The 26,471-nt window shown below is 42.9% G+C and overlaps 3 protein-coding genes across 3 annotated transcripts in view; all 3 read right to left on the bottom strand.

Annotated features, from left to right (window-relative positions):
- LOC309701482 (uncharacterized protein) overlaps positions 1-26,471 on the bottom strand; it is a 2,150,955-nt gene that overhangs the window by 1,101,384 nt on the left and 1,023,100 nt on the right. The gene's annotated exons all lie outside the window — the stretch shown is intronic.
- The window catches only part of LOC309701490 (NLR family CARD domain-containing protein 3-like), a 346,993-nt gene that overhangs the window by 221,570 nt on the left and 98,952 nt on the right, over positions 1-26,471 (bottom strand). The window lies entirely within an intron of this gene.
- On the bottom strand, positions 285-24,356 carry LOC309700220 (NLR family CARD domain-containing protein 3-like; the record flags this gene model as incomplete). Its single annotated transcript, XM_082523667.1, has 5 exons — positions 285-476; positions 12,201-12,333; positions 17,660-17,739; positions 17,918-19,683; positions 24,083-24,356. 5 exons carry the CDS (start codon positions 24,354-24,356, stop codon positions 285-287), a joined length of 2,445 nt encoding a protein of 814 aa, XP_082379793.1.

Genomic DNA, 26,471 nt, shown 5'->3' with positions numbered 1-26,471 from the left:
TTGTGTCTGATACTTAGAACTGTGAGGAAGAAGCTACACAGTTAATCAGGGTCCCCTCTCTCTGAATCAGGAAAGGTGGGCAGGCCGCGTGTGGGCCGCGGGCCATACGTTGAGCATCACTGTTTGAAATGTGAACATTGTTCTGCTGCAGTCAATGGACTAAACCAGAGAAGAAGAAAACAGACTTTACCATGAAGATCCTCAGTGTGGATCAGTATAATATCAGCCTGATGTCTGCAGTTTAGTGTCAGCACAACTTTCACATCATATTCATCTCAGCACAACTAAAACATGCTGACTGACCTCAGAGTTTCAAGTTTACATCCTGGACTCTCCAGGAAACCACACAGATGCTTCACTCCTGGATCCTGCAGGTTGTTGTTGAAGCTCAGGTCCAGCTCTCTCAGATGGGAGGGGTTGGACTTCAGTGCTGCTGCCAGATAATCACAGCTGATCTCTGACAAACCACAGCTCTTCAATCTGTATAAAGAATGAAAGATGTAAGTTTATTAGACAAAGTGCTTGAAATCATTCAGTGTTTCATCATCTGTTCAGAGCTGAAGAAGGTTCAGAATGTAGAAGTTTAGAAAATGGAAACTCCAAACAGCTGAAGCCAACAGGAAGCAGCTTCAAACAAACACAACAAGAGAAAAAACTCTGAATGTTTCACATTAAAGTCGTACATTTCTCATAAAAACAGGACAAAGACTTGAAAAAGTCGTGTTTTTCCTTCCAGGAACCACATGGCTTCACTTTTAAAGGTGAAGTGTGAAAGAAATGGACATATTTGAAGTCCAACACCTTTTTCCAGTCACATTATTAAAGCAGACAAACTACAAGCTCATTTTCATTCCAACAAGTCATCTTCTGACCTGGACTAACAACACTGGTCTCTATGTTCAGCTGGCTGTGAGACCAGTGCTCAGGGAGCGTCTACAAAGTGCAACACTGAACGAACATCACACACTCATTTGCTTCCAGCACTTTCACACAAACATCTACTGTCATTATTGTCACCAAACTCTGTGGATCCTTTATTGCAAATTCAAATGGGATCAAATGGTCAGACAAAAGAGGGTTATGAGGAAATATGATGAAATGTTGTGTATTAGCAGCAACTTATTGAATCTTTTTCCTCAGAAACCAAACAAAATGATTGACAAACATGTTTTTACAAACTCAGTGTTGGACTTGGATCAGCAGGATAAGCTGATGTTTAAAGGCATTTGAGTCTCGCTGTATGAGAGTCCAGTTCTTACTCAATATTTATGGATGATGTTCTTTCAGTGTTGCACTTTGTAGACGCTCCCTGAGCCTCACAGCCAGCTGCACATGGACCAGCTGACATTACCCAGCATTAGAGGCGGCTGTAAAAAATTCATGTTCCCATTTAAATGGTTTTAATTTGAATAAAACGATGTTGATTCATTCAATCCTGAATCGATGTTTAATATAAATGTATTTTGCCAGAATCTCAGGTTAAAGCTCACAAACTATTTCAACAAGCAGCAAACAGCTAAAACAGTAAATGAGAGCAGCTAAACACACAAAGATGGAAACACAGAGCGTGGATCGTTCACTCGACGGCACGTACACGGACACGCCGTCGGGGCTGAAAGTGGACAGCTCACAGATCCTGAAGCTGCAGGTTTCATCTGTCTCCAACCAAAACTGAGTGAAGCAGGAGCAAAAGAAGATCCAAACTCTGCTTCACGTTTGATCAATATGCTCATGAATTCTCTCTGACTTTGGCTGTTCCTGCCTGCACAGCTCTCTCTCTCTCAGTGTACTCCAAGAACAGCTTCAAACATCTGTTTCTGCATCATTCACTGTTTATTAGCCACCAGTCTGCTGTTGTGTTCAGTGCTGTCGGCCTCTGACAGTAAAGCCTCATTTCTGCTGTTCCATGGAAACTTTTTAAAATGATGACAGATTACAAACTCTCAGCTGTGTCTGTAATCAAACCTCTGTAACTTTGCTTCACTTCAGCAGCATCAGCTCATGTTCACATGTTGCTTCATGGTTTTCATGGTTGATTCACCTCATTTTTTTAAAAATGACCTCTGACAGGAAAGTCTCATTTCTGCTGTTCAACACTGAAGAAATGTAAACTTTCAAAATGATGACAAATTGGAAAACACAGAGCTGTGTCTCTTTTTTTTTTTGTGTGTCCCGTTTGGATCTTTAGCCATCAGAATTGTTGTCTTAAGGCCAAGAAAGATGCCAAGCGGATTTATTTTACCAAGTGGATCATCATGGCCTTTCCATATTGGTCCAGTTGATTGACCTTTATTATAATTATGAATTTATTTTATTTTCAGTTGCTACAAACGGAACAGACATGACTGGGGGACAGGACAGGGAGAGAGAATGAAAGAAAGAGAGGGAGAGAAAGAAAACCAAAGGGGAGAAGAGACGGTGAGAAAGGGGGGAAGAAAAAAAGAAAAACAAACAAAACACCTGGATCACCTGTATGGAGAAAAAAAAAAAACAGAAGAGAAAGCAAGCAACATAATAAAAACAGCACCATCACAATAAACTAGCTAGTAGTAGGTAACAGTAGATACTAAATAATAAACGATATTGTGCAGCACGCAAGATAGACAGCGCACAATGTGCTTAGAGGCAGCAGCCATAAAGGTGTAGTCCGCGTCTGTGAACACCCGTGTGTACACCTGTGTGCACACCTGTGTGGATCAGCATGCTTGTATTCCAAAGGTTTCTCCATGTAACGATCTGCTAGGGAGTGTGGGGAGCCATAGCCCCGTCCCCCAGGGTATGAAGCAGGTATGGAGGAGATCCAGGCCCCAGATATCCAGAGGCCCCAGAGTACAAGGACCCGAGGAGGACCACCAAAAGGGGGGGAATCGCCAATCGGCCACCAGGAGTGAGCCGGTACATACATGAGCGCCCAGCCCCAGACGACAAGGACCACCAACACACCAACGTCTGAGGGCATCAGCCACCGGCAGGGAGTGTGGTGAGGGGAGATAGGCCTCCGTACTTTGGAGGGCCTGAGATGTACCCAGAGAGGTTGAGTCTAAGACCCAACCTGACACATAGACAGGCGCACGCGGACACCAACGTGCATTCCCACCCCATATGCACAACCAAATACTCGGCACTCACCCAACGTGTAGACAGACACAAATAGAAACTGCACAGACCGTCGCACTCCCCAAACATACTCTATATCCCAAGTCCAGGTACCCCCGCCCTCAGAGGGGCAAGCCGCACCTAAACCCAGGAGATGTAACCCTTCTCTCTGGGGCGGAGGCAAGCGGACCACCTCTTTGATTAGAGCTGTGTCTCTAGTCAAAGCAGAGATGGAACGATGCCACTTTTTATGTCCGATATCGATATGAATCCAATATAGTCGATTTTATAATCAAACGTTTTTTTAATATCTTGCTGCATTTTGTATAAGTTCATACTCAAGTTTAAAAAATCTAAACACTAAAGCTGTTCAGTTATACCTGTCTGCAAAAACACACTGCAGCCAAAACATTAGACAATACTGATCTTTGTATTTTGATGCAGACGTCAAAAACTCTTTGGTTGTGAATAAAAGAAGTGCAACATCAGCACAAAATAATGTTTCTATTGAACAACTAACACAAACAGGTTGTAGAATGGAGCCTTTTATACTCACAGCTGAACAGAAACAACATCCAGAGTGGAAAACAGTGCAAACAACTGCAAACAGGCTTCATGACACTCATGTTTGATCAGGATGGATGTCAGTGTGAGCTGTTTCTATCACATTTAACCTCACAATCAATTTGGTCTCATTTCTATACAAAACTTAACACAAGTATGAAAAAAGTGTTTTTGATTGTTTTGTTTTTTGAACCATGAAACTGTTTAACAACACAGTTTGTTTCAAAGTCAAACTTGAGTCTGTCCATCGTTCGGTCAGACTGAGCAATGACAGCACACAGACGTAGACAACAGCTCTCTGAAACACCAAACTCAGGTCCTGTTGATGCTGATATACAGTGACACAGTTACATGGGTGATTCATCCTTTTAACTTTATCTTTAAACAGCTGCAGCTGTCACTGACAGCGCATGTGGTACTTTAACCTTTGGACTGTTTTCATCAGTTAATTATGGAGTTACTACAAAGAGTGAAACTATAGGATGATCTGTCTGCTGTCACTGGGTGGTGCTGAGGTCTGAATCTGAGGACGGCTCCTGTAGTCACAACAAGAACACAATCATCACAAACTGAAATATAAATATGATGGAGTAGAGCTTGAATTAGCTCCAGAATTTAAATATCTTGGGGTCATTCTAGACCCAACATTATCCTTCAAGAGTCACATAAATAAAGTGTCCCAGGTACTTAAATTTAATAATCAAAATTTTAATCATATACGTAATAATTTAAATATGAATGTTGCAAAAACTTATTTTTACTCAATGATCATCTCTCATATGGACTATTGTTTGACGTCCTGGTCACTTGCTTGTCCAACAACACTTAAAACTATTGAAAACATTTATAAAAGAAGTTTAAAACTACTTGACAAAAAACCGACTTCCCACCACCACTGTCATGTGTTAAAAAACATAAATTACTGAACTTCAATAACTAGGTGAAACTTAAAAGAGTGAGTTTAATATATAAAGTCTTACACTCCCTTGCTCCACCACCATTAAAGCAGTTCATTAGGCATAAAGAAAGCTCAGACAGGACCACTCGAGCTACAATCCGAGGAGACTTGTTTATACCCCACAGACGGACAGCATTTGGGCAGAACGTCCTCTCTGTCCAGGGAGGCCATCTGTGGAACAGTCTTCCTCAACCCATTAGAGAATGCTCTACACTCAGTTTGTTTAAGGCAAAGGTGAAAAACTGGTTATGGACAAATCAAGTGTGCGATCATGTATGAATTGTACAGTTTTAATGTTTTATTTGGGAACAGAATGGTGTGTATGTGTAAGTTTGGTGACGGAGTTTTTATTATGAATGAATGATGAATTTTTATGAAATATTATGTCTATTTTTTATGCTTAAGGACAACAGATGGAAATTAGTCCTTGGCTATAATCTGGTATGTTTACATTCATGTAATTTTTTTTTTACATTTATGTTCATTAACATGCACTGTCCTAAATAAATAAATAAATAAATAAATAAATAAATAAATAAATAAATAAATAAATAAATAAATAAAGTTTATCTCTCAAATCTGAAATAAAGCTGATCCTTCTGTCCTCACACACTCGGGAGTGTTCTTCTCTTCTCTTACATTTTTTCAGTCCTACAGTTCTGCTGACAGCTGACATATGAGCTGTTTATTTAAAAAAAGCCTTATATACGAACAGATGTTCCTATATCATGTTCACCTTTGAGTTGTTGGAGCTTTATAAATGGACATCTGCAAAGATGTGATGATGGAGCAGGTTTCAGTGCTGCTGCATCCTGGTCACAACATACGGAGGTGGTATCAGCACTGGTATCAGCACTGGTATCAGCACTGGTATTGAAGAAGAAATATTAATGCTTCAAACTATTTGTCTTAAAGGATGGAAGCTGTACAGAGTTCTGCACATGTGTCTTTGTGAACATACCTCATTAACAATATTTCAGACAGTTTTTAACCTGAATATTTGCAACAAACTCAGTATAAAAAATACAGTCAGCGCTAAAAAATTAATCAGTCGAAAAATTAAAATTTTAACTTAAGCTGCCAAGAGGAAGTCGTTGGTTTCAGTAAATATCGGGCTTTGCTATTTGATCGGTTTTTACAGATTAATGAGGAGTTACTGAAGTGCCAGGTTTTTAAAGTAGGTGTTACTGTCTTTACACATGTGGAGACTGAAAACATGGTGCTGTTTAATAAGATATTTAATATTCAGCTCTGCACAGGAGCTGCAGCGGGGTGCAGCCTGTTGCCTTTACAGTATAATACTTGTAATAAAAGTACAGTAACGGTAATTAGTGACTGAGCAGCCCGGGGCGTTTCTCTTGATTTCTTTAGTCAGGGTAAATTCATTCACCTGCACGGGTTAGCTAAACAAACCCTGACGGCCGAGTGCTCATCTTAGCTAGCTAGGTCTCAGGACCGAGCTAAGGACGGTAGTTACGGAGTAGCTTACAAACACGTTTAACTTACCGAAAAAGTGCAGCGGGGCCTCGGGTCCATCTGTCGGGTAGTCCAGTTTACTGAAGAACACCTCAGGCTGTCAGGTTAAAACACTCGGTCGTGTCTTCGTAGCGTAAACGCTGGCCATCCTCTCAGAGCCTACCTCTATCTGCTATTCCCGAACAGAGATACGCAAGTTTCTCCGTGACTGCAGCTGCCAGTCAATTCAATTCAATTCAATTTTATTTATATAGCGCCAAATCACAACAAAAGTCGTCTCAAGGCGCTTCATAGATACAGAGAAAAACCCAACAATCATATGACCCCCTATGAGCAAGCACTTTGGCGACAGTGGGAAGGAAAAACTCCCTTTTAACAGGATGAAACCTCCGGCAGAACCAGGCTCAGGGAGGGGCGGCCATCTGCTGGTTGGGGTGAGAGAACGAAGACAGGATAAAAGACATGCTGTGGAAGAGAGACAGAGGCTAATAACAGATATGATTCAATGCAGAGAGGTCTGTTAACACATAGTGAGTGAGAAAGGTGACTGGAAAGGAAAAACTCAATGCATCATGGGAATCCCCCGGCAGCCTACGTCTATTGCAGCATAACTAAGGGAGGATTCAGGGTCACCTGGTCCAGCCCTAACTATATGCTTTAGCAAAAAGGAAAGTTTTAAGCCTAATCTTAAAAGTAGAGATAGTGTCTGTCTCCCGAATCCAAACTGGAAGCTGGTTCCACAGAAGAGGGGCCTGAAAACTGAAGGCTCTCCCTCCCATTCTACTTTTAAATACTCTAGGAACAACAAGTAGGCTTGCAGAGCGAGAGCGAAGTGCTCTAATAGGGTGATATGGTACTACAAGGTCATTAAGATAAGATGGGGCCTGATTATTTAAGACCTTGTATGTGAGGAGCAGGATTTTGAATTCAATTCTGGATTTAACAGGAAGCCAATGAAGGGAAGCCAAAACAGGAGAAATCTGCTCTCTCTTTCTAGTCCCTGTCAGGACTCTTGCTGCAGCATTTTGGATTAGCTGAAGGCTTTTCAGCGAGTTTTTTGGACATCCTGATAATAATGAATTACAGTCGTCCAGCCTGGACGTAATAAATGCATGAACTAGTTTTTCAGCATCACTCTGAGTCAAAGCTGCTATGATGATGTTACACCCCATTTTAACATCACCGCTGTCGGAATTAGAATCAAACTTGGACATAAATCAGCGTGATGAGAACTATACCTCCAAAGGTCGGGTAGGCCAGAAGTAAACGGCTATGAAATGGGACGGTCTAGCCTTCAGATTAGCATCACCACTGTCTCGATGGAGTTTAATAAACTCAGCTGTCTGCTCCTTGCTATCTAAAATATAACAGGACACTGGAGTAAACTCTCGACCATCTCACACTTCTGCTTAATCAGTTTTCTGTTTGACGTTTATTCAGCTGTGTGAAAACCACCCGGGGGATTAATAAAGTGGCTTGCAAAAGTATTCGGTCCCCTTGAACTTTTCCCCATTTTGTCACATTACAGCCACAAACACGAATCATTTTTTATTGGAATTCCAGGTGAAAGACCAACACAAAGTGGTGCACACGTGAGAAGTGGAACAAAAATCATACATGATTCCAAACATTTTGTACAAATAAATAACTGCAAAGTGGGGTGTGTGTAATTATTCAGCCCCTGAGTCAATACTTTGTAGAACCAGCTTTTGCTGCAGTTCCAGCTGCCAGTCTTTTAGGGTCTGTCTCTACCAGCTTTGCACATCTACAGACTGAAATCCTTGCCCATTCTTCTTTGCAAAACAGCTCCAGCTCAGTCAGATTAGATGGGCAGCGTTTGTGAACAGCAGTTTTCAGATCTTGCCACAGATTCTGGATTGGATTTAGATCTGGACTTTGACTGGGCCGTTCTAACACATGGATATGTTTTGTTTTAAACCATTCCATTGTTGCCCTGGCTTTATGTTTAGGGTCGTTGTCCTGCTGGAAGGTGAAGCTCCGCCCCAGTCTCAAGTCTTTTGCAGACTCCAAGAGGGTTTCTTCCAAGATTGCCCTGTATTTGGCTCCATCCATCTTCCCATCAACTCTGACCAGCTTCCCTGTCCCTGCTGAAGAGAAGCACCCCCAGAGCATGATGCTGCCACCACCATATTTGACAGTGGGGATGGTGTGTTCAGAGTGATGTGCAGTGTTAGTTTTCCACACAGAGCATTTTGAACAAAAAGTTCCATTTTGGTCTCATCTGACCAGAGCAGCTTCTTCCACATGTTTGCTGTGTCCCCCACATGGCTTGTGGCAAACTGCAAACGGCACTTCTTATGGTTTTCTGTTAACAATGGCTTTCTTCTTGCCACTCTTCCATAAAGGCCAACTTTGTGCAGTGCACGACTAATAGTTGTCCTATGGACAGATTCCCCCACCTGAGCTGTAGATCTCTGCAGCTCGTCCAGAGTCACCATGGGCCTCTTGGCTGCATTTCTGATCAGCGCTCTCCTTGTTCGGCCTGTGAGTTTAGGTGGACAGCCTTGTCTTGGTAGGTTTACAGTTGTTCCATACTTCTTCCATTTCTGAATGATGGCTTGAACAGTAGTGATGTGACGTTCTGTATCGAGGCTTCGAAGCGTGTGTCGAGTAATGGAGGGGGCGTTTCCGCGAAGCGCGTATCGAGGCTTGCTTCATTTATGGGAGGAGCTGAAAATGATGACGTCCGAAGCCTCGCTGTCCGGCTGTACCACGTGACTGGTTCAGGAAGCGGTTCGAACTTTGCCGCGAGCTATGACAGCGATATAAACCCCTCAGACCCCATTCAAAATGTGGGCGTTTGATGGAGAGTTGCGGTTAGTGAGAGTTAGAGACAGTTTGGAAAAAAAAGAAATCGCCTACGACCTGCCACAGTGGAGAAACTGTTGTTTTTAAATAAAAACCAATGATGTGTCCCCTAAACACTAATCACTAGGGGTGCAACGATATTCGTATCGATATTGAACCGTTCGATACAGTGCTTTCGGTTCGGTACGCATATGTATCGAACAATACAAAATTTGTAATTTATTTTATCAACTTTCCTTCTGACGATGCTGTCTGTGTTGAGCGCTCAGTGAATCTGCGTTCGACTACTCCGCCTAGGCTGTACTGTCCAGCGCAGATCCACTGAGCGCTCAACACAGACAGCATCATCAGAAGGAAGAGCGCAGGGCAAGCTAGCGAGACAGAAGTTAAGCACTCCTTGCAACTTGGACCTCGCCCACCCTCATTCAGATCTGGCATTTGGAATTATTTTGGTTTTCATGTGACGTATGACCCTGAAGGTAAGCGAGTCATGGACTAAAGTAAAACAGTATGTTGGATGTGCCACGCAATGCTCAATTACATGGGTGGGAGCTAGTGTGTTAGCGCAGTTAGCTCGTTAACGTGTTGGCCGTCTAGCCCCATGCACGGGGCGATCGGCGGTAGCTCGTTAACGGAGATTTGCCGTGTTGTGGCGTTAAGGTCATTTCAACAAGATTAACCTGAAAGCACTAGTGGGAACACAACGAATATGACTGCACATTTACACCGACATTATCCTAGTGCAAAGACAAAGATGAGTGATTCCTCAATCAGATACAGGGCTCGCAATATCGCTAGCCCGACGTCCCGGGGCTAGCGATTTTTTCAGTCGGGGTACCAAAATCTATCTCTGCCCTGCCCGTCGGGCTATTGTAGGAAGGAAAAATATATGTCAATGCTTTTGCATTCTTTCGGAAATGTAGCTGGGTAATTATGTCATTGGCATCGGTGAGCCACTGTCAATATGTGACATATTGAAATCGCGTTTGAATTTGCGCTTGTTTTTTTGCTTTCACTTTGCAATCGTGCGAACTGTGTATAGAGAGCGACAGCACTGATCTGTGAGTGATGATAATTTGTGCACCAATTCCTCTGACATTGTCTTATTAATCGTTAGCTTACTATGCAAACATGACAAGTGAAATCTCCCGCAGCAAGCTTAAACATGTGAGAAGTTGATCGCGCAGAGAATCGCTGAGCTTATGTGAGTGCGCGTGTAAAAGCAGCAGAATATATATTTTAGTTCTGCTGAGCCAAATAAGACAGGTCAGGGTGAAGAAGTGACAGCCAAAGAAAAGCTTACCACAAAACGGAGAAGTTATGACAAATCAGACTATAAGGTAAAAAGAAAGTGCAGCTTTATGGTTTCATGGACAAAAGAATTTCTGTGGCTGCAATATGACGAGCTAAATAACCAGGGGTGCACATAAGTGGTGCGCATTCTCTGTCAAAATAAAAAACACGCACAAGGGTTAGGGTTAAATTTAAAAACTGTACTTTTGAGTTAAAATATATATTTATAATTTTAATAAATGACAAATTAAAAAGGCATGAACATTTTTTTTGTATCGAAAAAATATCGAACCGTGACACCAAAGTATCGAACCGAACCGAACCGTGAATTTTGTGTATCGTTGCACCCCTACTAATCACTGTCCTTGCCTCAATGTTACAAAAGCACAACCACTGTCCACACCTCACCTCACAGTATATGATCATTTCCATTTTAAGCATTTCCAAATAATCATTTTCCATACTGCCAGCATAAATATACACAGTATACTGCCATCACTACAATATAGATGTTTTACACACTCCTTTTGTTGTTGACATTCACAGACTGTGTGCAAAATGCCACACTCTTCAAATTCATGCCAACTAATATTTTTACGTCCAGTAGGTGTCCTGCTAGAGCAAATGAAGCTTCAAGAAGCTTCGCGTTGGGGTGAACCAATTGGATGAAAAGCTTCAGTGCTTCATGAGGCTTCATCTGCCCATCACTATTGAACAGTGCTCCGTGGGATGTTCAAGGCTTGGGAAATCTTTTTGTAGCCTAAGCCTGCTTTAAATTTCTCAATAACTTTATCCCTGACCTGTCTGCTGTGTTCTTTGGACTTCATGGTGTTGTTGCTCTCAATATTCTCTTAGACAACCTCTGAGGCCGTCGCAGAGCAGCTGTATTTGTACTGACATTAGATTACACACAGGTGCACTCTATTTAGTCATTAGCACTCATCAGGCAACGTCTATGGGCAACTGACTGCACTCAGACCAAAGGGGGCTGAATAATTACACACACCCCACTTTGCAGTTATTTATTTGTAAAAAATGTTTGGAGTCATGTATGATTTTCATTCCACTTCTCATGTGTACACCAGTTTGTGTTGGTCTTTCACGTGGAATTCCAATAAAATTGATTCATGTTTGTGGCTGTAACGTGACAAAATGTGGGAAAGTTCAAGGGGACCGAATACTTTTGCCACTGTAAAGGTTTATTTTGTCTAATCTAATCTAATAACTTTAATCTCAGCCAAACTGATTTACTCAGGAACAAATAAAACACTGAAAAAAGTCAAACAATAACATTTTTAGGTTGTCTAAGTCACTTATATATTACGTTTAACCTGAGTAGCGAAAGACCGCGGTGATCTGAACATGATGTGCCGGGAGTTTGCTGTTCTCGGCGGCTCTACTGACCCTCGAGCTCTCGGCTAGCTATCGAGCTGGTGGGTAACAGACGTCTCAGAAACGTCGGAGCACTTTTGCAAATATGCGATATCTTGATAAACTGAGCAGATATTTAAAGTTTACACAGCTACATTCTCACCTGAAAATATGTTAAAAGTTTATTTTGTGACCCAGAAAGAGTAATAAGAGTAATATTGAAAACTTAGTAGCGACCACCATTGCCGGAAAGTGGAATTGGATGGGCCACGCTATGAATTCTGGGATATGGTGGGCCACGAAGGACACACCCGACCCATCCTTTAATTTTGGGGAAAAAGAGGACGCATTGGTCGGCTGCATTCAGAGGAGTCTATGAATTTGGACAGCCTTCATCGTGTCGCTGTGACGTAATCGGTCTACAAATGCGTCCTCAGGAGGATGCAGCCCATGAATTTGGACACCCCCTATGTTTACTACTGCATAGACACATTGAATTTCCAACACAAGGAAACGACTTTTTGGATAATGTTTTCACCACCAAGAGATTACAAAGCCCCCCACCCACTTTGGTGCCTCTGATCACATCACTGTTATGCTAATGCCAGCATACAGGCCCCTGGTCAAAGTCACTAAACCAGTTCGTAAGCAGGTACGTGTGTGGCCAGAAGGACCTGCAATACTGCTTTTCCACCACAGACTGGGAGATCCTTAAACAGGCCGCCACACATGACAACACCACAGACCTGCAGGAATATACAGAAACTGTCATTGGCTACATCTCAAAAGGCATCGATGAGGTCATAGAGACCACTGTCCAGGCCAATCAGAAACCATGGCTCACAGGTGAGGTCTACAGGCTCCTGAGGGTGAGAAATGCAGCCTTGAAAGCTGGGGATGAGGTGAGCCTAACAACAGCAAGGGCAAACCTGTCACATGCATCAGAGAGGTGGAAATGCAGTGCTCCAGGAGGATTTTGCAAAGCTTCAGTGACAGCAGAGATACTCAGAGGCTGTGGCAAGGGATACAGACCATCACAGACTACAAGCCCACTCCTCAGACCGCTGTCGGGTCCACCACATTACCGTAAGAGCTAAGTGAAATTTTCTCTTGCTTTGAGACACAGAACGACACCCCAGCACAGAAGACTCCACCCCCCAACGATCGGGTGGTGACACTATCAACATGCTTGTCAGGACCTGCTGCCATCAGGGAGGAGACTGAAGAGCCTCCGGGCCAGAACAGCTTCATCCAGGTTGTCAGGATGCTGAATTCACTCCCTGCTCTCACACACCAACTCCAGACCTGCATTCATCTTTTCCCTCTGAACCCCCCAAACATACAAACCCTGAGCCACCACCATTGCCCTTTCACTGACTGCCCTACTCCACCATTTGACCCTCTCATAAGAGGTGAAACATCTTCAAGGAAACTTAAAGAAGACGCTTTTCTTTCCAAGCTCCTTAGACTACGGTGACCTGGATGTCTGAGAACCTTCACAGACTGATTTTACAAGAACAACTTGTGTCAAAAAATCCCTAGCAGTGCCTCTCTGTCACATACACAAATCACTAGAGTTACAAATTTAATAACTTAAAAAACCTCAGAAAAACAGAACTGAGCAAAACAAACAAACAAACAAACAAACAAACAAACAAACCAGAGACCTGGGGCCCGTTCTTCGTACGTCGCTTACTACATCCAAGATCAAATGACACATCCAAGACCAAATCATCGCGCTAACGGTGAGCTCGCTAATCCGGTTCTCCGAACACACCTGCTGTTGACGATTAGTACAGCTGGATGAAGTAATGTGAGATCACTGGGTGTCGTAAAAGGGGCTACGCATCGATAGCAGAAACATTGATCGGCAACCCTCTGATTGGTCGGCGGAAATGTTGAAGGAGCGCGCTCGGTATTTTTCGGCAGCAGAGCAAGAACTCTTGAGTGAGGGATTTCAGGAGTTTCAGAGTTTAATCAGTTGTAGCCACAGCTGCCCTGGGGCAGACTGACAGAAGCCAGGCTGCCATATCGCGCCATCGGCCCCTCTGGCCAACACCAGTAGGCGGTAGGGTAGATTTATTATATTACACTATATTATCCAATATTATATTACATTATATTATATTATATTACATTATATCCCCTTTCACATTAGAGCCACAACAGGACCCACTAGAACATGGGAACAAGTAAAAGTGAAATATAAGAATATTCTACAGAATGGTAATATTTATCACTTATATTGCTTTTCGTCTCTTGGAAAGAGACCCTGGAATAATCTGTTTGTTCATAACAGCAACCAAGAAAAGGGCAGAGCAAAAAAGACAGGTGGTGGTCCTGCACCCCCTCGTCAACAAGTTGGTTAAGTAAATAATACCCTCACGGGAATATCGATATCTCTCTATGAGCACACTGTCGCGCTGAGCTAAAGGATCCTGTCTGTCCCGCAATATACGCTGGATTCTGAGGACTCTCCTTATCAATCTTGCACCTTCCGCAATGGGTGGCTCGCGTATACGGACAGGACATGGCTGCGACAGACTTCCCAAATCCACCTTCGCTTTTATAGCCGTGGTCTCTCATCTTGATTACACAAAGTAATTTGCAATTACTACTCTGAAATATGAATTACATCTGTAATAATCACATACATGTAATAGAATGTTAATAGTACATTTCCCTTTTTTAGGAAATGACCTGTATGTATCTGTGTGAAATCAATAAACAAACAAAGGGTTGCCGATCAATGTTTCTACTATCGATGCGTAGCCCCTGTTAAGCCACCCAGTGATCTCACATTACTTCATCCAGCTATACTAATCGTCAACAACAGGTGTGTTCGGAGTACCGGAATAGCAAGCTCAAAGTTGGCGCGATGATTTGATCTTGGATGTAGTAAGCGAGGTACGAAGAACGGACCCCAGGTAAGAACATTGTTGAGGTTTAAATTTATAATCTTAAATACTTATATGCTGATTATATTGCTTTATAAGAAAGGCCCAAATCTGAGTACACTCTGTGCCGACAGGACTGACAGGAAATTACATGCTTTTGCAGGCGAAAAGTGAAACTAAGCAGAGTGTTTGGTCGAAACTTAAAGTGTGTGTGATGTCTATATAAATGACTAGGCTTGCTGTTTTGTGCTTCAGACCTGGGGTTGTGTGTTCAGGTCTCCATATCCGGATATGTAAAATAAAGATAATCTTTTAAAGTAAAAAGACCACTTTTGAGCCGTGTCTTTTTGGCCATAACGAATACCAAAAGAACCGGAATTTAATAACATTAAAACCAAACAATAAATGAGCAAAGTAGTGCATGATAAATATAGATGACAAATACAAAGTGCAATATAGAAACACTGGGTAAAAAGAAATGAACAATTAAAAAGGAGGATAACAGATGTGAGCAGTAGTTAAACAGTAGAAATAAATATATAATAAACAAATAAAAATAGATAATAAATGAAAGCCAGGTCAGAAAGGTGAGTTTGGCTTTAAAAGCATGAAAACACACTGCTGTCTTCAGGAAGGCTGCTCCAGTAACTTTCTATGCTCGCTTTGAGGCTGCAGCTAAGGACTCCAACAATGCTAGTGCTAGCGGCGCTAACGGCTGCAGACAGGAAGATACTGCCAGCACCGGAAACGTGCTCGTCATCTCCGAGCATGAAGTAAGGAGAGCCTTCAAGAGAGTGAACACCAGGAAAGCAGCAGGACCAGACGGCATCCCAGGTCGTATCCTAAGAGACTGCGCATACCAGCTAGCTCCTGTGTTCACTGAGATATTCAACATCTCTTTATCTCAGTCGGTGATCCCCACATGCTTCAAAGAGTCCATCATTGTTCCTGTCCCGAAGAAACCCCACCCTGCTTCTCTCAATGACTATCGCCCTGTAGCCCTCACCTCAGTAGTGATGAAGTGTTTTGAACGCCTGGTCAGAGACTTCATCATTTCTTCACCACCAGACACACTGGACCCACTACAGTTCGCTTACCGTCCAAATCGTTCCACAGACGATGCCATCTCTCATCTCCTCCACACATCACTTACTCACTTGGACACTAGAAGGGGGAATTATGTTAAAATTGATTGATTGACCTTTATTATAATTATGAATTTATTTTATTTTCAGTTGCTACAAACGGGACAGACATGACTGTGGGATAGGACAGGGGGAAAGAATGAAAGAAAGAGAGGGAGAGAAAAAAAGAAAACCAAAGGGGAGAAGAGACGGTGAGAAGGGGGGGAAGAGAGAAAAAAACAAACAAACAAAAAAAACAAAACTCCTGGGTCACCTGTATGGAGAAAAAAAAAACAGAGGAGAAAGCAAACAACAAAGAGCAACATAATAAGAAAAAAAAAGCACCATCACAATAAACTAGCTAGCAGTAGATATCGATAGTTACTAAATAATAAACGATATTGTGCAGCACGCAAGATAGACAGCGCACAGTGTGCTTTGAGGCAGCAGCCAAGAAAGCTGTAGTCCGCGTCTATGAATACCCGTGTGTACACCTGTGTGCATACCTGTGTGGATCAGCATGCTTGCATTCCAAAGGTTTCTCCATGTAATGATCTGCTAGGGAGTGTGGGGAGCCACAGCCCTGTCCTCTATGGTATCAAGCAGGTATGGAGGAGATCAAAACTCCAGACATCCAGAGGACCCCAGAACACAAGAGACCAAGGAAGACCCACAGAGGGGCAGCCGCGCCACTGTCCCAGTAAGAGCTGAGGAGAGTCCCAGATGAGGGCTCATTCAGCAGCCGCGGAGCAGAAGCCAGGGGGAGTTGCAGTGACGCGCCCGTGAGCTCCGCCGGCAGCCAGCTGTGCCTGAGTGACCGAGCCCCAGGCCGAGAGGCCGGGGGCACCCCACCTCCGAAGTGGCCCGAGCGAGCCGCCAAGGAGTGAGCCGGTGTGTACCCGGACGCCGCTTGAGAGACTTCCAACTGCCCTCCAAGGTGCTCAGGAACTTTTACTCATGCACCATAGAGAGCATCCTGACGGGAAACATCTTAACCTGGTTCGGGAACAGCACCATGCAGGACAGACGAGCTCTACAGAGGGTTGTGCGGTCAGCTGAGCGCACCATCCGCTCCGAGCTCCCTGACCTGCACTCAATCTACAGCAGGCGGTGCTGGACCAAGGCCAGGAAGATCGTGAAGGACCTCAGCCATCCCAACAACAGACTGTTCTCTCTGTTGAGGTCAGGAAAGCGATTCCGCTCCCTGAAGACCAACACAGAGAGACTGAGGAGGAGCTTCTTCCCGCAGGCGATATGGTCTCTCAATCACAATCACACCACCACACAGTACTGACCCACACATACAGTTCTTACACACACACTGGACATTCTGGACATTGTTTCACTTCATCACTTAAATCACTTTAAGCATATTTGCACTGCACAAGACATAATGTGGATTGCACAACACTGGACATTGTATTCTTCATTTCAAGCTAATACTTGTACAGCTGCTGTTATTGTGTATATATTTATTTATATTTCTTCATACATTCTTATATAGTTCTATATTGTGTATTTTGTTGTACAGTTATTTTATTTTCAACTTTAATTTATGTATTTTATCTTATTCTTTCCCAGTTAAATTTACCCTTCATTCTAATTTGTGTTGTACAGTTATTTCATTTTTAACCTTAATTTATATTTTATTCCTTCCTAGTTAAATTTACCCTTTTTAATTTTTCATATTTATTTCCTATCTTATTCATAGCCTTTTCCTTTTTTGTTTTCTTTAGGTCACGAGCAGTTGTCCAAGCATTTCACTACATATCGTACTGTGTATGACTGTGTACGTGACAAATAAAATTTGAATTTGAATTTGAATTTGAATTTGAATTTGAATTTGAAAGTCATCTACATGTGGGTTTAGTTCTGACTTTAGGGACAAGTAAAAAAATAAAATAAAATAAAAACATCTGTCCAGACAACCTGACAGTCAAAAATATAAACTCAGGAACTTAAAAGGAAAATTGTGCTGACTTTGAACGTCCGCATCAAGATAAACTTACAGATTTAAGAGTCAAAAAGTGTCAAAAAGTCTGTATCCTTACCTGAGAGTTTCAAGTTTACAGTCAGGACTCTTTAGTCCAACACACAGCAAATCCAATCCTGAATCCTGCAGCTTGTTCGAGCTCAGCTCCAGCTCTCTCAGATGATTGGATGGGGAGCTGAGAATTTCAGACAAAGCTTCAAAGCTTCTTTTTGAGAGTGCACAACGACGCAGCCTGAGGAAGAATAACAATGGAGACATATTCTTTTATTCATCTAGCATTATTAAACATATTTGTTCATAGATTCACTTACAGCACTTTCTTGGATGCTTTGACCACTGGCAGCAGCTTCAAAAATGCCTTCTCTGAACGGGAGTATTTCTTCAGGTTGAACTCATCCAGATCTGATGACAGTAAGATGAAGACCAGAGCCGACCACTGAGCAGGAGACAGTTCATCTGTGGAGAGACGTCCTGATCTCAGGGACTGTTGGATCTCCTCCACTAGAGAACGATCATCCAGTTCATTCAGACAGTGGAACAGGTTGATGCTTTTCTCTGCAGACAGTTTCCCACTGAGCTTCTTCTTGATGTACTGGACTGTTTCCTGATTGGTCTGTGAGCTACTTCCTGTCTGTGTCAGCATGCATAGAAGATCCTGATTGGTCTGCAGTGAAAGACCCAGGAGGAAGCGGAGGAACAAGTCCAGGTGTCCATTTGGACTCTCTAAGGCTTTGTCCACAGCACTCTGGTAGAAGTCTTTTACAGTAAGTGTTTTCTGGAAGATTTTAAAGCGAGGAGATTGTTTCTTAAGCAGGTTGACTCCAGAGTTGATGAAGGTCAGATAGACATGAAGAGCAGCAAAGAACTCCTGAATGCTCAGATGGACGAAACAGTAAACGACACCGGTGAACATGTGACACTCATCAGCTTTAAAGATCTGTGTGAACACTCCTGAGTACACTGAGGCTGCTCTGATATCGATGCCACACTCTGTCAGGTCTGATTCATAGAAGATCAGGTTTCCTTTCTGCAGCTGATCAAAGGCCAGTTTTCCCAGAGACTCAATGATCTTCCTGCATGACTCTGTCTCAGCTCCTCCATCATACTTGATGTCCTTCGTTTTTAGGTGAAATAGCACAAGGCGTATGTAGAGCTCTGTGAGAGTCTTAGGCAGATCTTTGCTCTCTTTGTTCTTCATGACAAACTCCAGAACTGTAGCAGTGATCCAGCAGAAGACTGGGATGTGGCACATGATGTGGAGGCTTCGTGATGTCTTGATGTGGGAGATGATGCTGCTGGCCTGCTCCTCATCTCTGAATCTCTTCCTGAAGTACTCCTCCTTCTGTGGGTCAGTGAACCCTCTGACTTCTGTCACCATGTCAACAATGTCACAAAGGATCTTATTGGCTGCTGCAGGTCGTGTGGTTATCCAGAGGCGAGCAGAGGGAAGCAGTTTCCCCCTGATGAGGTTTATCAGCAGCACATCCACTGAGGTGGACTTTCTAGGGTCAGTCAGGATTGCAGTTTTGTGGAAGTCCAGAGGAGGTCGACACTCATCCAGACCATCAAAGATGAACACAACCTGGAATTCTTCAAAGATGTAGATTCCTGCTTCTTTGGTTTCAGTGAAGAAGTAATGAACAAGTTCCACCAAGCTGAACTTTTCCTCTTTCAGCACATTCAGCTCTCTGAAAGTGAATGGAAACATGAACTGGATGTCCTGGTTGGCTTTGTCTTCAGCCCAGTCCAGGGTGAACTTCTGTGTTAGGACTGTTTTCCCAATGCCAGCCACTCCCATTGTCAGCACTGTTCTGATTGGTTTATCTCTTCCAGGTGGGAGTTTAAAGATGTCTTCTTGTCTGATGGTTGTTTCTGGTCTGTCTGGTTTCCTGGATGCTGTTTCAATCTGTCTGACCTCATGTTCATCATTGACCTCTGCAGTCCCTCCCCCTGTGATGTAGAGCTCTGTGTAGATCTGACTCAGGAGGGTCGGGTTTTCTGTTGTAGAAATCCCCTCGAGCACACACTGGAACTTCTGCTTCAGGTCTGACTTGAGTTTGAGCTGACACTCAGTGAGAATCTCTGCATGAATAAACAGCAAATGACACAAATGAGAAAACTGCATTCTGGTTACTGTGGTTATGTGTTCAGTTCACTGGACTCTTGGTGTCATGATCCGAGTGAGTCTGAGTAACTTTCCACAGCATCAGCTCTCCTCCCCTGGGTGGAGCCCTCCTCACTCCTCCCTGCTCCTCACCTGTTGCCAATTACTCCGGCAGTATTTATGAGCAGCACTCACAATGAACCTTCTCCAGATTGTCTGCTTAGCACAGTCAGTTCTCTGCCTCACATTTTGTCTTGTGCTCCTCAGCTTGTTTCGCGTAACCCTCTTTTCCTGTTCCCTAGTCGGCACCTGGATACATCTTCCAACTCTCGCCATAAGTCACGCCTCAGGATTCTGGCCTGCCACTGCTGGGAAAACTCACTCTTGCAAACTGCCATCCTCACCTGCCTGCCTCCCTGTGCACCCACATCTCACTCTGTACCCAGATTTAATTCATCTCCTCCTCCAGCTGATCTCCACCTGCAGCCACGTAACACCTCTTAGTTTTTAAATCTTGGACTCATTCACTACACTGTGGACCACTCTGATTATTATCTCCTTTGTTCCAGTGATCCTGGATAGTTTCTATTCGCCCGATTCTGCCCCTGTTGTTCCTTTGACCTGCCTCAGCTTATGTTCTGGCCTCAGCTCTGCACTTCTCATAATACCTCGCTTGCTGTTGAATTTAGCCGTGATTCAGCTTTCTCCGTCAAGAAATCTAGTAAAATACATTTCTGTTAAAAGTCACTCAGCCTCCGTTTTTTGGTTCTGTGCTTGACTCCATTCCTTTTCATGAGCCATTGAGCCCTGACACTTGGGTTATAACTGAGGGCAGGTTTTATAGAGACACATTTGATTTAATTGTGTTTATTTATACAGCACCAAATCAATACTAGCAACATTTCACATATTACATAAACAACACTATGGAGCCAGTGATGAATAAATATGTAGAATAAATGAAAGAATTTCAAGTATAAAAGTTTTTTTTATTAATTCCTCCAAATAACAACAACAGTCACCCCAATGTGCTTTATATTGTAAGATAAAGAACCTACAATAATACAACAGAAAAAACCCCAACTATCTTTTTGGGTCCTGAAAACTGAAGGCTCTGCCTCCCATTCTACTTTTAAATACTCTGTGAACAACAAGTAGGCCTGCAGAGCGAGAGCGAAGTGCTCTAATAGGGGGATATGGTACTACAAGGTCATTAAGATAAGATGGGGCCTGATTATTTAAGACCTTGTATGTGAGGAGCAGGATTTTGAATTCAATTCTGGATTTAACAGGAAGTCGATACAGGAGAAATCTGCTCTCTCTTTCTAGTCCCTGTCAGGACTCTTGCTGCAGCATTTTGGATTAGCTGAAGGCTTTTCAGCGAGTTTTTAGGACTTGCTGATAATAATGAATTACAGTCGTCCAGCCTTGACGTAATAAATGCATAAACTTGTCACGGCTGGGGCAGCAGTCGTGCGGTGGAGTTAAATGAGGACCCAAGTTGCAGACAGTGGTGGAGATGCGAGTGAGGTTTTATTTACAGTGAACAAACCAAGGTGAGGGCAGAACTAAACATAAACCTAAACTGGAAAAACTACAGTGGCTTGCAAAAGTATTCGGCCCCCTTGAACTTTTCCACATTTTGTCACATTACAGCCACAAACATGAATCAATGTTAGTGGAATTCCAGGTGAAAGACCAACACAAAGTGGTGCACACGTGAGAAGTGGAACGAAAATCATACATCATTCCAAACATTTTGTACAAATAAATAACTGCAAAGTGGGGTGTGCGTAATTATTCAGCCCCCTGAGTCAATACTTTGTAGAACCAGCTTTTGCTGCAGTTCCAGCTGCCAGTCTTTTAGGGTCTGTCTCTACCATTTTTGCACATCTACAGACTGAAATCTTTGCCCATTCTTCTTTGCAAAACAGCTCCAGCTCAGGCAGATTAGATGGGCAGCGTTTGTGAACAGCAGTTTTCAGATCTTGCCACAGATTCTGGATTGGATTTAGATCTGGACTTTGACTGGGCCGTTCTAACACATGGACATGTTTTGTTTTAAACCATCCCATTGTTGCCCTGGCTTTATGTTCAGGGTCGTTGTCCTGCTGGAAGGGGAACCTCCGCCCCAGTCTCAAGTCTTTTGCAGACTCCAAGAGGTTTTCTTCCAAGATTGCCCTGTATTTGGCTCCATCCATCTTCCCATCAACTCTGACCAGCTTCCCTGTCCCTGCTGAAGAGAAGCACCCCCAGAGCATGATGCTGCCACCACCATATTTGACAGTGGGGATGGTGTGTTCAGAGTCATGTGCAGTGTTAGTTTTCCACCACACATAGCGTTTTGCATTTTGAACAATAAGTTCCATTTTGGTCTCATCTGACCAGAGCACCTTCTTCCACATGTTTGCTGTGTCCCCCACATGGCTTGTGGCAAACTGCAAACGGGACTTCTTATGGTTTTCTGTTAACAATGGCTTTCTTCTTGCCACTCTTCCATAAAGGCCAACTTTGTGCAGTGCACGACTAATAATTCCCCCACCTGAGCTGTAGATCTCTGCAGCTCGTCCAGAGTCACCATGGGCCTCTTGGCTGCATTTCGGATCAGCACTCTCCTTGTTCGGCCTTGTTCGATTACACACAGGTGCACTCTATTTAGTCATTAGCACTCATCAGGCAACGTCTATGTGCAACTGACTGCACTCAAACCAAAGGGGGCTGAATAATTACGCACACCCCACTTTGCAGTTATTTATTTGTAAAAAATGTTTGGAGTCATGTATGATTCTCATTCCACTTCTCACGTGTGCACCGCTTTGTGTTGGTCTTTCACCTGGAATTCAAATAAAACTGATTCATGTTTGTGACTGTAATGTGACAAAATGTGGAAAAGTTCAAGGGGGCCGAATACTTTTGCCACTGTAACAGACAAACCTGAAAACATAAGGACAGCGGGGAATACACAGAGATGACACAAAGAAGGCTGGATAGAGAGACGAGTAGTAACACTGATTAACACAGTAATGCAGACGACACAACGAGGAACACAGGCAGACACATACTATAAATACACACAAGGTAATGAGGGAATGACACACAGGAGGGGAGCACAGCTGATCCTAATTCACAAGACGAGACACAAACCTTCAAAGTAAAACAGGAAACAGACTGTTTTACAACACAAACTCGGGGACACGAACAGAACACAGAGGAAAGACACAGGTAGAGATCAACCTAAGAACTAATACAAAATCAGAATTAACACAAAGTACACAAGGTGATACCAAAAATGAAACAAAACGCTGAACGACCCAGGACCATGACAGAACTAGTTTTTCAGCGTCACTCTGAGACAGGATATTTCTAACTTTAGAGATGTTGCACAAATGGAAGAAAGCAGTCTTGCATATTTGTTTAATATGTGCGTTGAAGGACATGTCCTGGTCAAAAATGACTCCAAGGTTCCTCACAGCGTTACTGGAGGCCAAGGTAATGCCATCCAGAGTAAGAATCTGCTTAGATACCATATTTCTAAGATTTTCTGGGCCGAGTACAATAACCTCAGTTTGATCTGAATTAAGAAGCAGAAAGTTAGCGGCCATCCAGGTCTTTATGTCTTTAAGACATTCCTGCAGTTTAACTAATTGGTGTGTGTTATCTGACTTCATGGACAGATAGAGCTGGGTGTCATCTGCATAGCAGTGTAAATGTATGCTATGTTTTCTAATGATGCTGCCTAAGGGAAGCTTGGTAACGGGAGCGTTGCCAGCAGAAGGCTGAAGTGGAATCTCCCAGAAAGCTGCAGAAGAAAAAACATGAGCTGAAATGGTGGATTTCAGTCAAATAAGGAGAACTGTGGCTTTCCTCCAACCTTTGACCAATCACCTTAGTGTCCTGTTTATCAACCATAATAAAAAGCATTTACTGTCTGGGCATTTTTTTGTTTGGGTCTCCAAACAGCAGAAAGAAATGGCAGCCATTTTTTTTAACTTTACCTTCAACTGGTAAATAGATTTAAGAGAAAGCACTTTGATCATATTTGTGACGTGTCCCAAACTGTTGTTGTCGCCTCATTTATGTTGATAAAACAGCTCTAAAACCAATCTGACAATATAAATCTGTAAAATGGGCAGAAAACCTGCTGCTGGTCCCATTTTAATCAAACCAACCCAAAGAGCAGATATTCATGTGTACACAGGAGGTTATTTGTGCAGATGCATAAAACACAAACTGTTGGCTTTCTGCAGTCTCTCACTCCTGAAAGTGTTGGCAAGTGTTTTGGATTTATTATTTATATGGATTTTAATGGCACCTGTGTAATGTTAACTAATGTTTTTATTGTTTATGTGTTTTTTGTTTAGTCATTTCCTGACTTACCTGTGGGTTCTGGGATGGTTTTATTTAAATTCTCCAACAGATCATTCTTGTTTATCCTCCCCAAAAGATTTTTAGTGACTTGAAAAGTGTTGATAGAGTAGGTATCAAACATCAGATCCACTATGTCCGTCCTCTCTGCATTCTCCAGTTTACTCTCTGGGATTGCTGGTAAACCTTCTACAGACCCATTCTTCAGATGCCACTTAAATTTTTCAAAGTCATCACGTCCCAAATCCTCCAAAGTCCCCAGAAGGATTTCTTTAGGTGTCGTCATCTTTTACCCTGTAAGGACCCGATAAACAAAGACTGTAACAACAGCTGGAGAGGTAATTGTCTGATTTATCAGAATTTAACTTGATTCTAACAGCAGTTCATCACAATAAATTTCTTAGGCTCAGAATGCAACAAAATTGCACATGAAGAAGCACATAGAGAAGTATCCAAGTAACACTTTGCTACAATATAAAACAAACTATTATAAATAAAGAAAATATATAAACTAAATATATACACTACCCGTCAAACGTTTTAGAACAGCCCAATTTTTCCAGTGTTTTTGTCACGGTTTGCGAGCCGTGTGTAAATTATTAAAGGACCCTTTATGCAGGCAGCTCAGATGTAAGTGAGTTTATTCATCACATGGTGATACAAACAGAAATGGCGAAGGTGAGCATGGAAACTAAGCAAAAACCTAAACTGGGAAAACTAACAGTACACGAATATGAAGAATTACACGAAGGGAAGACGAAAACACGGAACACAAGGGGTGGGAGCAAAGCACCACAACACATCACTATATAGTAGTGATGGGTCCAGCAACACTGATGCACCGACGCTTGTATCAAGCTCACAGAGCGAAACCTGTATCGGTGCGTGTGTCGCTTTAAGAAAAAGTCACGTGATCGATACAGCTGCTGTATCGCTCATTACCAACGCGCTAAACGGTGTTTAAAAGGTACCGCATCTGCATCTGTCAATGGGATGAGTCGCCACCAAAAAAAACCCCAAAAAACCAAAATTACTCTCGCAAAGATAAAAAAACAAAAAAAAAAACATCTCTCCATAACAAAATTGAGCTTGAAAGAAAAAACAATGTTTCTGCTGTGTGGGATCATTTTGATCTTTTAACTGCAAATAAGGGAATAGTTTGTCTGTCTTTGTTTCAGTGTAATCTATCAGAATAGGAAAAACAGCAATGTGACTTGCAGTGTAAATTATTTATTTTCTATTCTGCTGAGCTTTGTTACACAATCAAAAGCACCTCCTCAGTGTTCAGGCATTACAGAACCAAACATGAAAATGAGGAGACAAACACACCGAGAATGAACACAGGTCGGCCTATATTGACACTGAACTGCTTTATCATCATTTTTTAATTAACATGCGTTTTATTATTTTGAAATCAAGCACCTAGGAAGTCTGTTCTGGACCATGCAGTCCTGAGTTTTATTATAACGGACTGCCAACCCCTTAGTATTGTGGAGAGTGTCGGAGAGAAACATTCCAAGATCAGAGGATCCTTTAACGTACTGGGGGAACAGGAAGACATCTTATCTGAACCTTTTCCACCTGGCTTTACAGTTTTTGTGTACCCCAGCTTCATCTGTGCCTCTGAATTTTCCAAAGCTGGGGAAATGCACCTTAGAACACACATGCATCAACACTACAATGAGCGGGCGGAGGGAGGTTTTGGAGTCTTCTCACACCCCCGTTCTCTGCGACAGGCACGTGCAGAGGGGGGGGGGGGGGGGGGGGGCTAGAGGGGCTTGAGCACCCGCCCCTTTCCTGATGGGTGCCCAAGGTGCCCTTTTGTTGAGGCAACTTTTTAAAAAAAAAAAGTATTATTTTTTTTTAATGTGTGCGTGCGTGCGGAGTCCTGTCTGTGCCCTTCAACAATAATATTTAACTATTAATCACAGTTTTGCTAAATAAAAGGATCTGGCTTGCATCAGTCACATGATCACATTTAACCAATGATCGCCCTCGACGGCAGAACGCGCTGGTTACGAGCCGGGAACGAGCTCACAAAGAGCACGCGCATTTGTTGCGGTCCGGAGCTGTAGGAGAAACACAAGTTAAGTCAGAGACACAGACTGATGCAACAAACCCAGTAAGTAGCTGTACAGCGTACACTGTAGTGTGTAGCACACAGGAGTATTAGCTTATTACGTACACGTTGGTAAGTTGTCTTGTGGCAATTTGACGAACTGAAACAAACGAGCGTGCTGTGTGTGCAACAGCGTGACAAACATTACCTGTCCTTTTATTAACTGCACAAGTAGTGCTGGTCACAGCTGCTGGCTCACTGGGTAAGGCTGTCATGGGTCTGTAGCTCTGTCACCGTTTTAGTGAACATATTTAGTTTTAAAGTAAGTTACAGAGCATTTCC

The sequence above is a fragment of the Aulonocara stuartgranti genome, assembly GCF_965226115.1.
Source record: "Aulonocara stuartgranti genome assembly, chromosome: 23".
NCBI classification, from domain to species: Eukaryota; Metazoa; Chordata; class Actinopteri; order Cichliformes; family Cichlidae; genus Aulonocara; species Aulonocara stuartgranti.
This window is presented reverse-complemented; position numbering and strand designations above follow the sequence as displayed.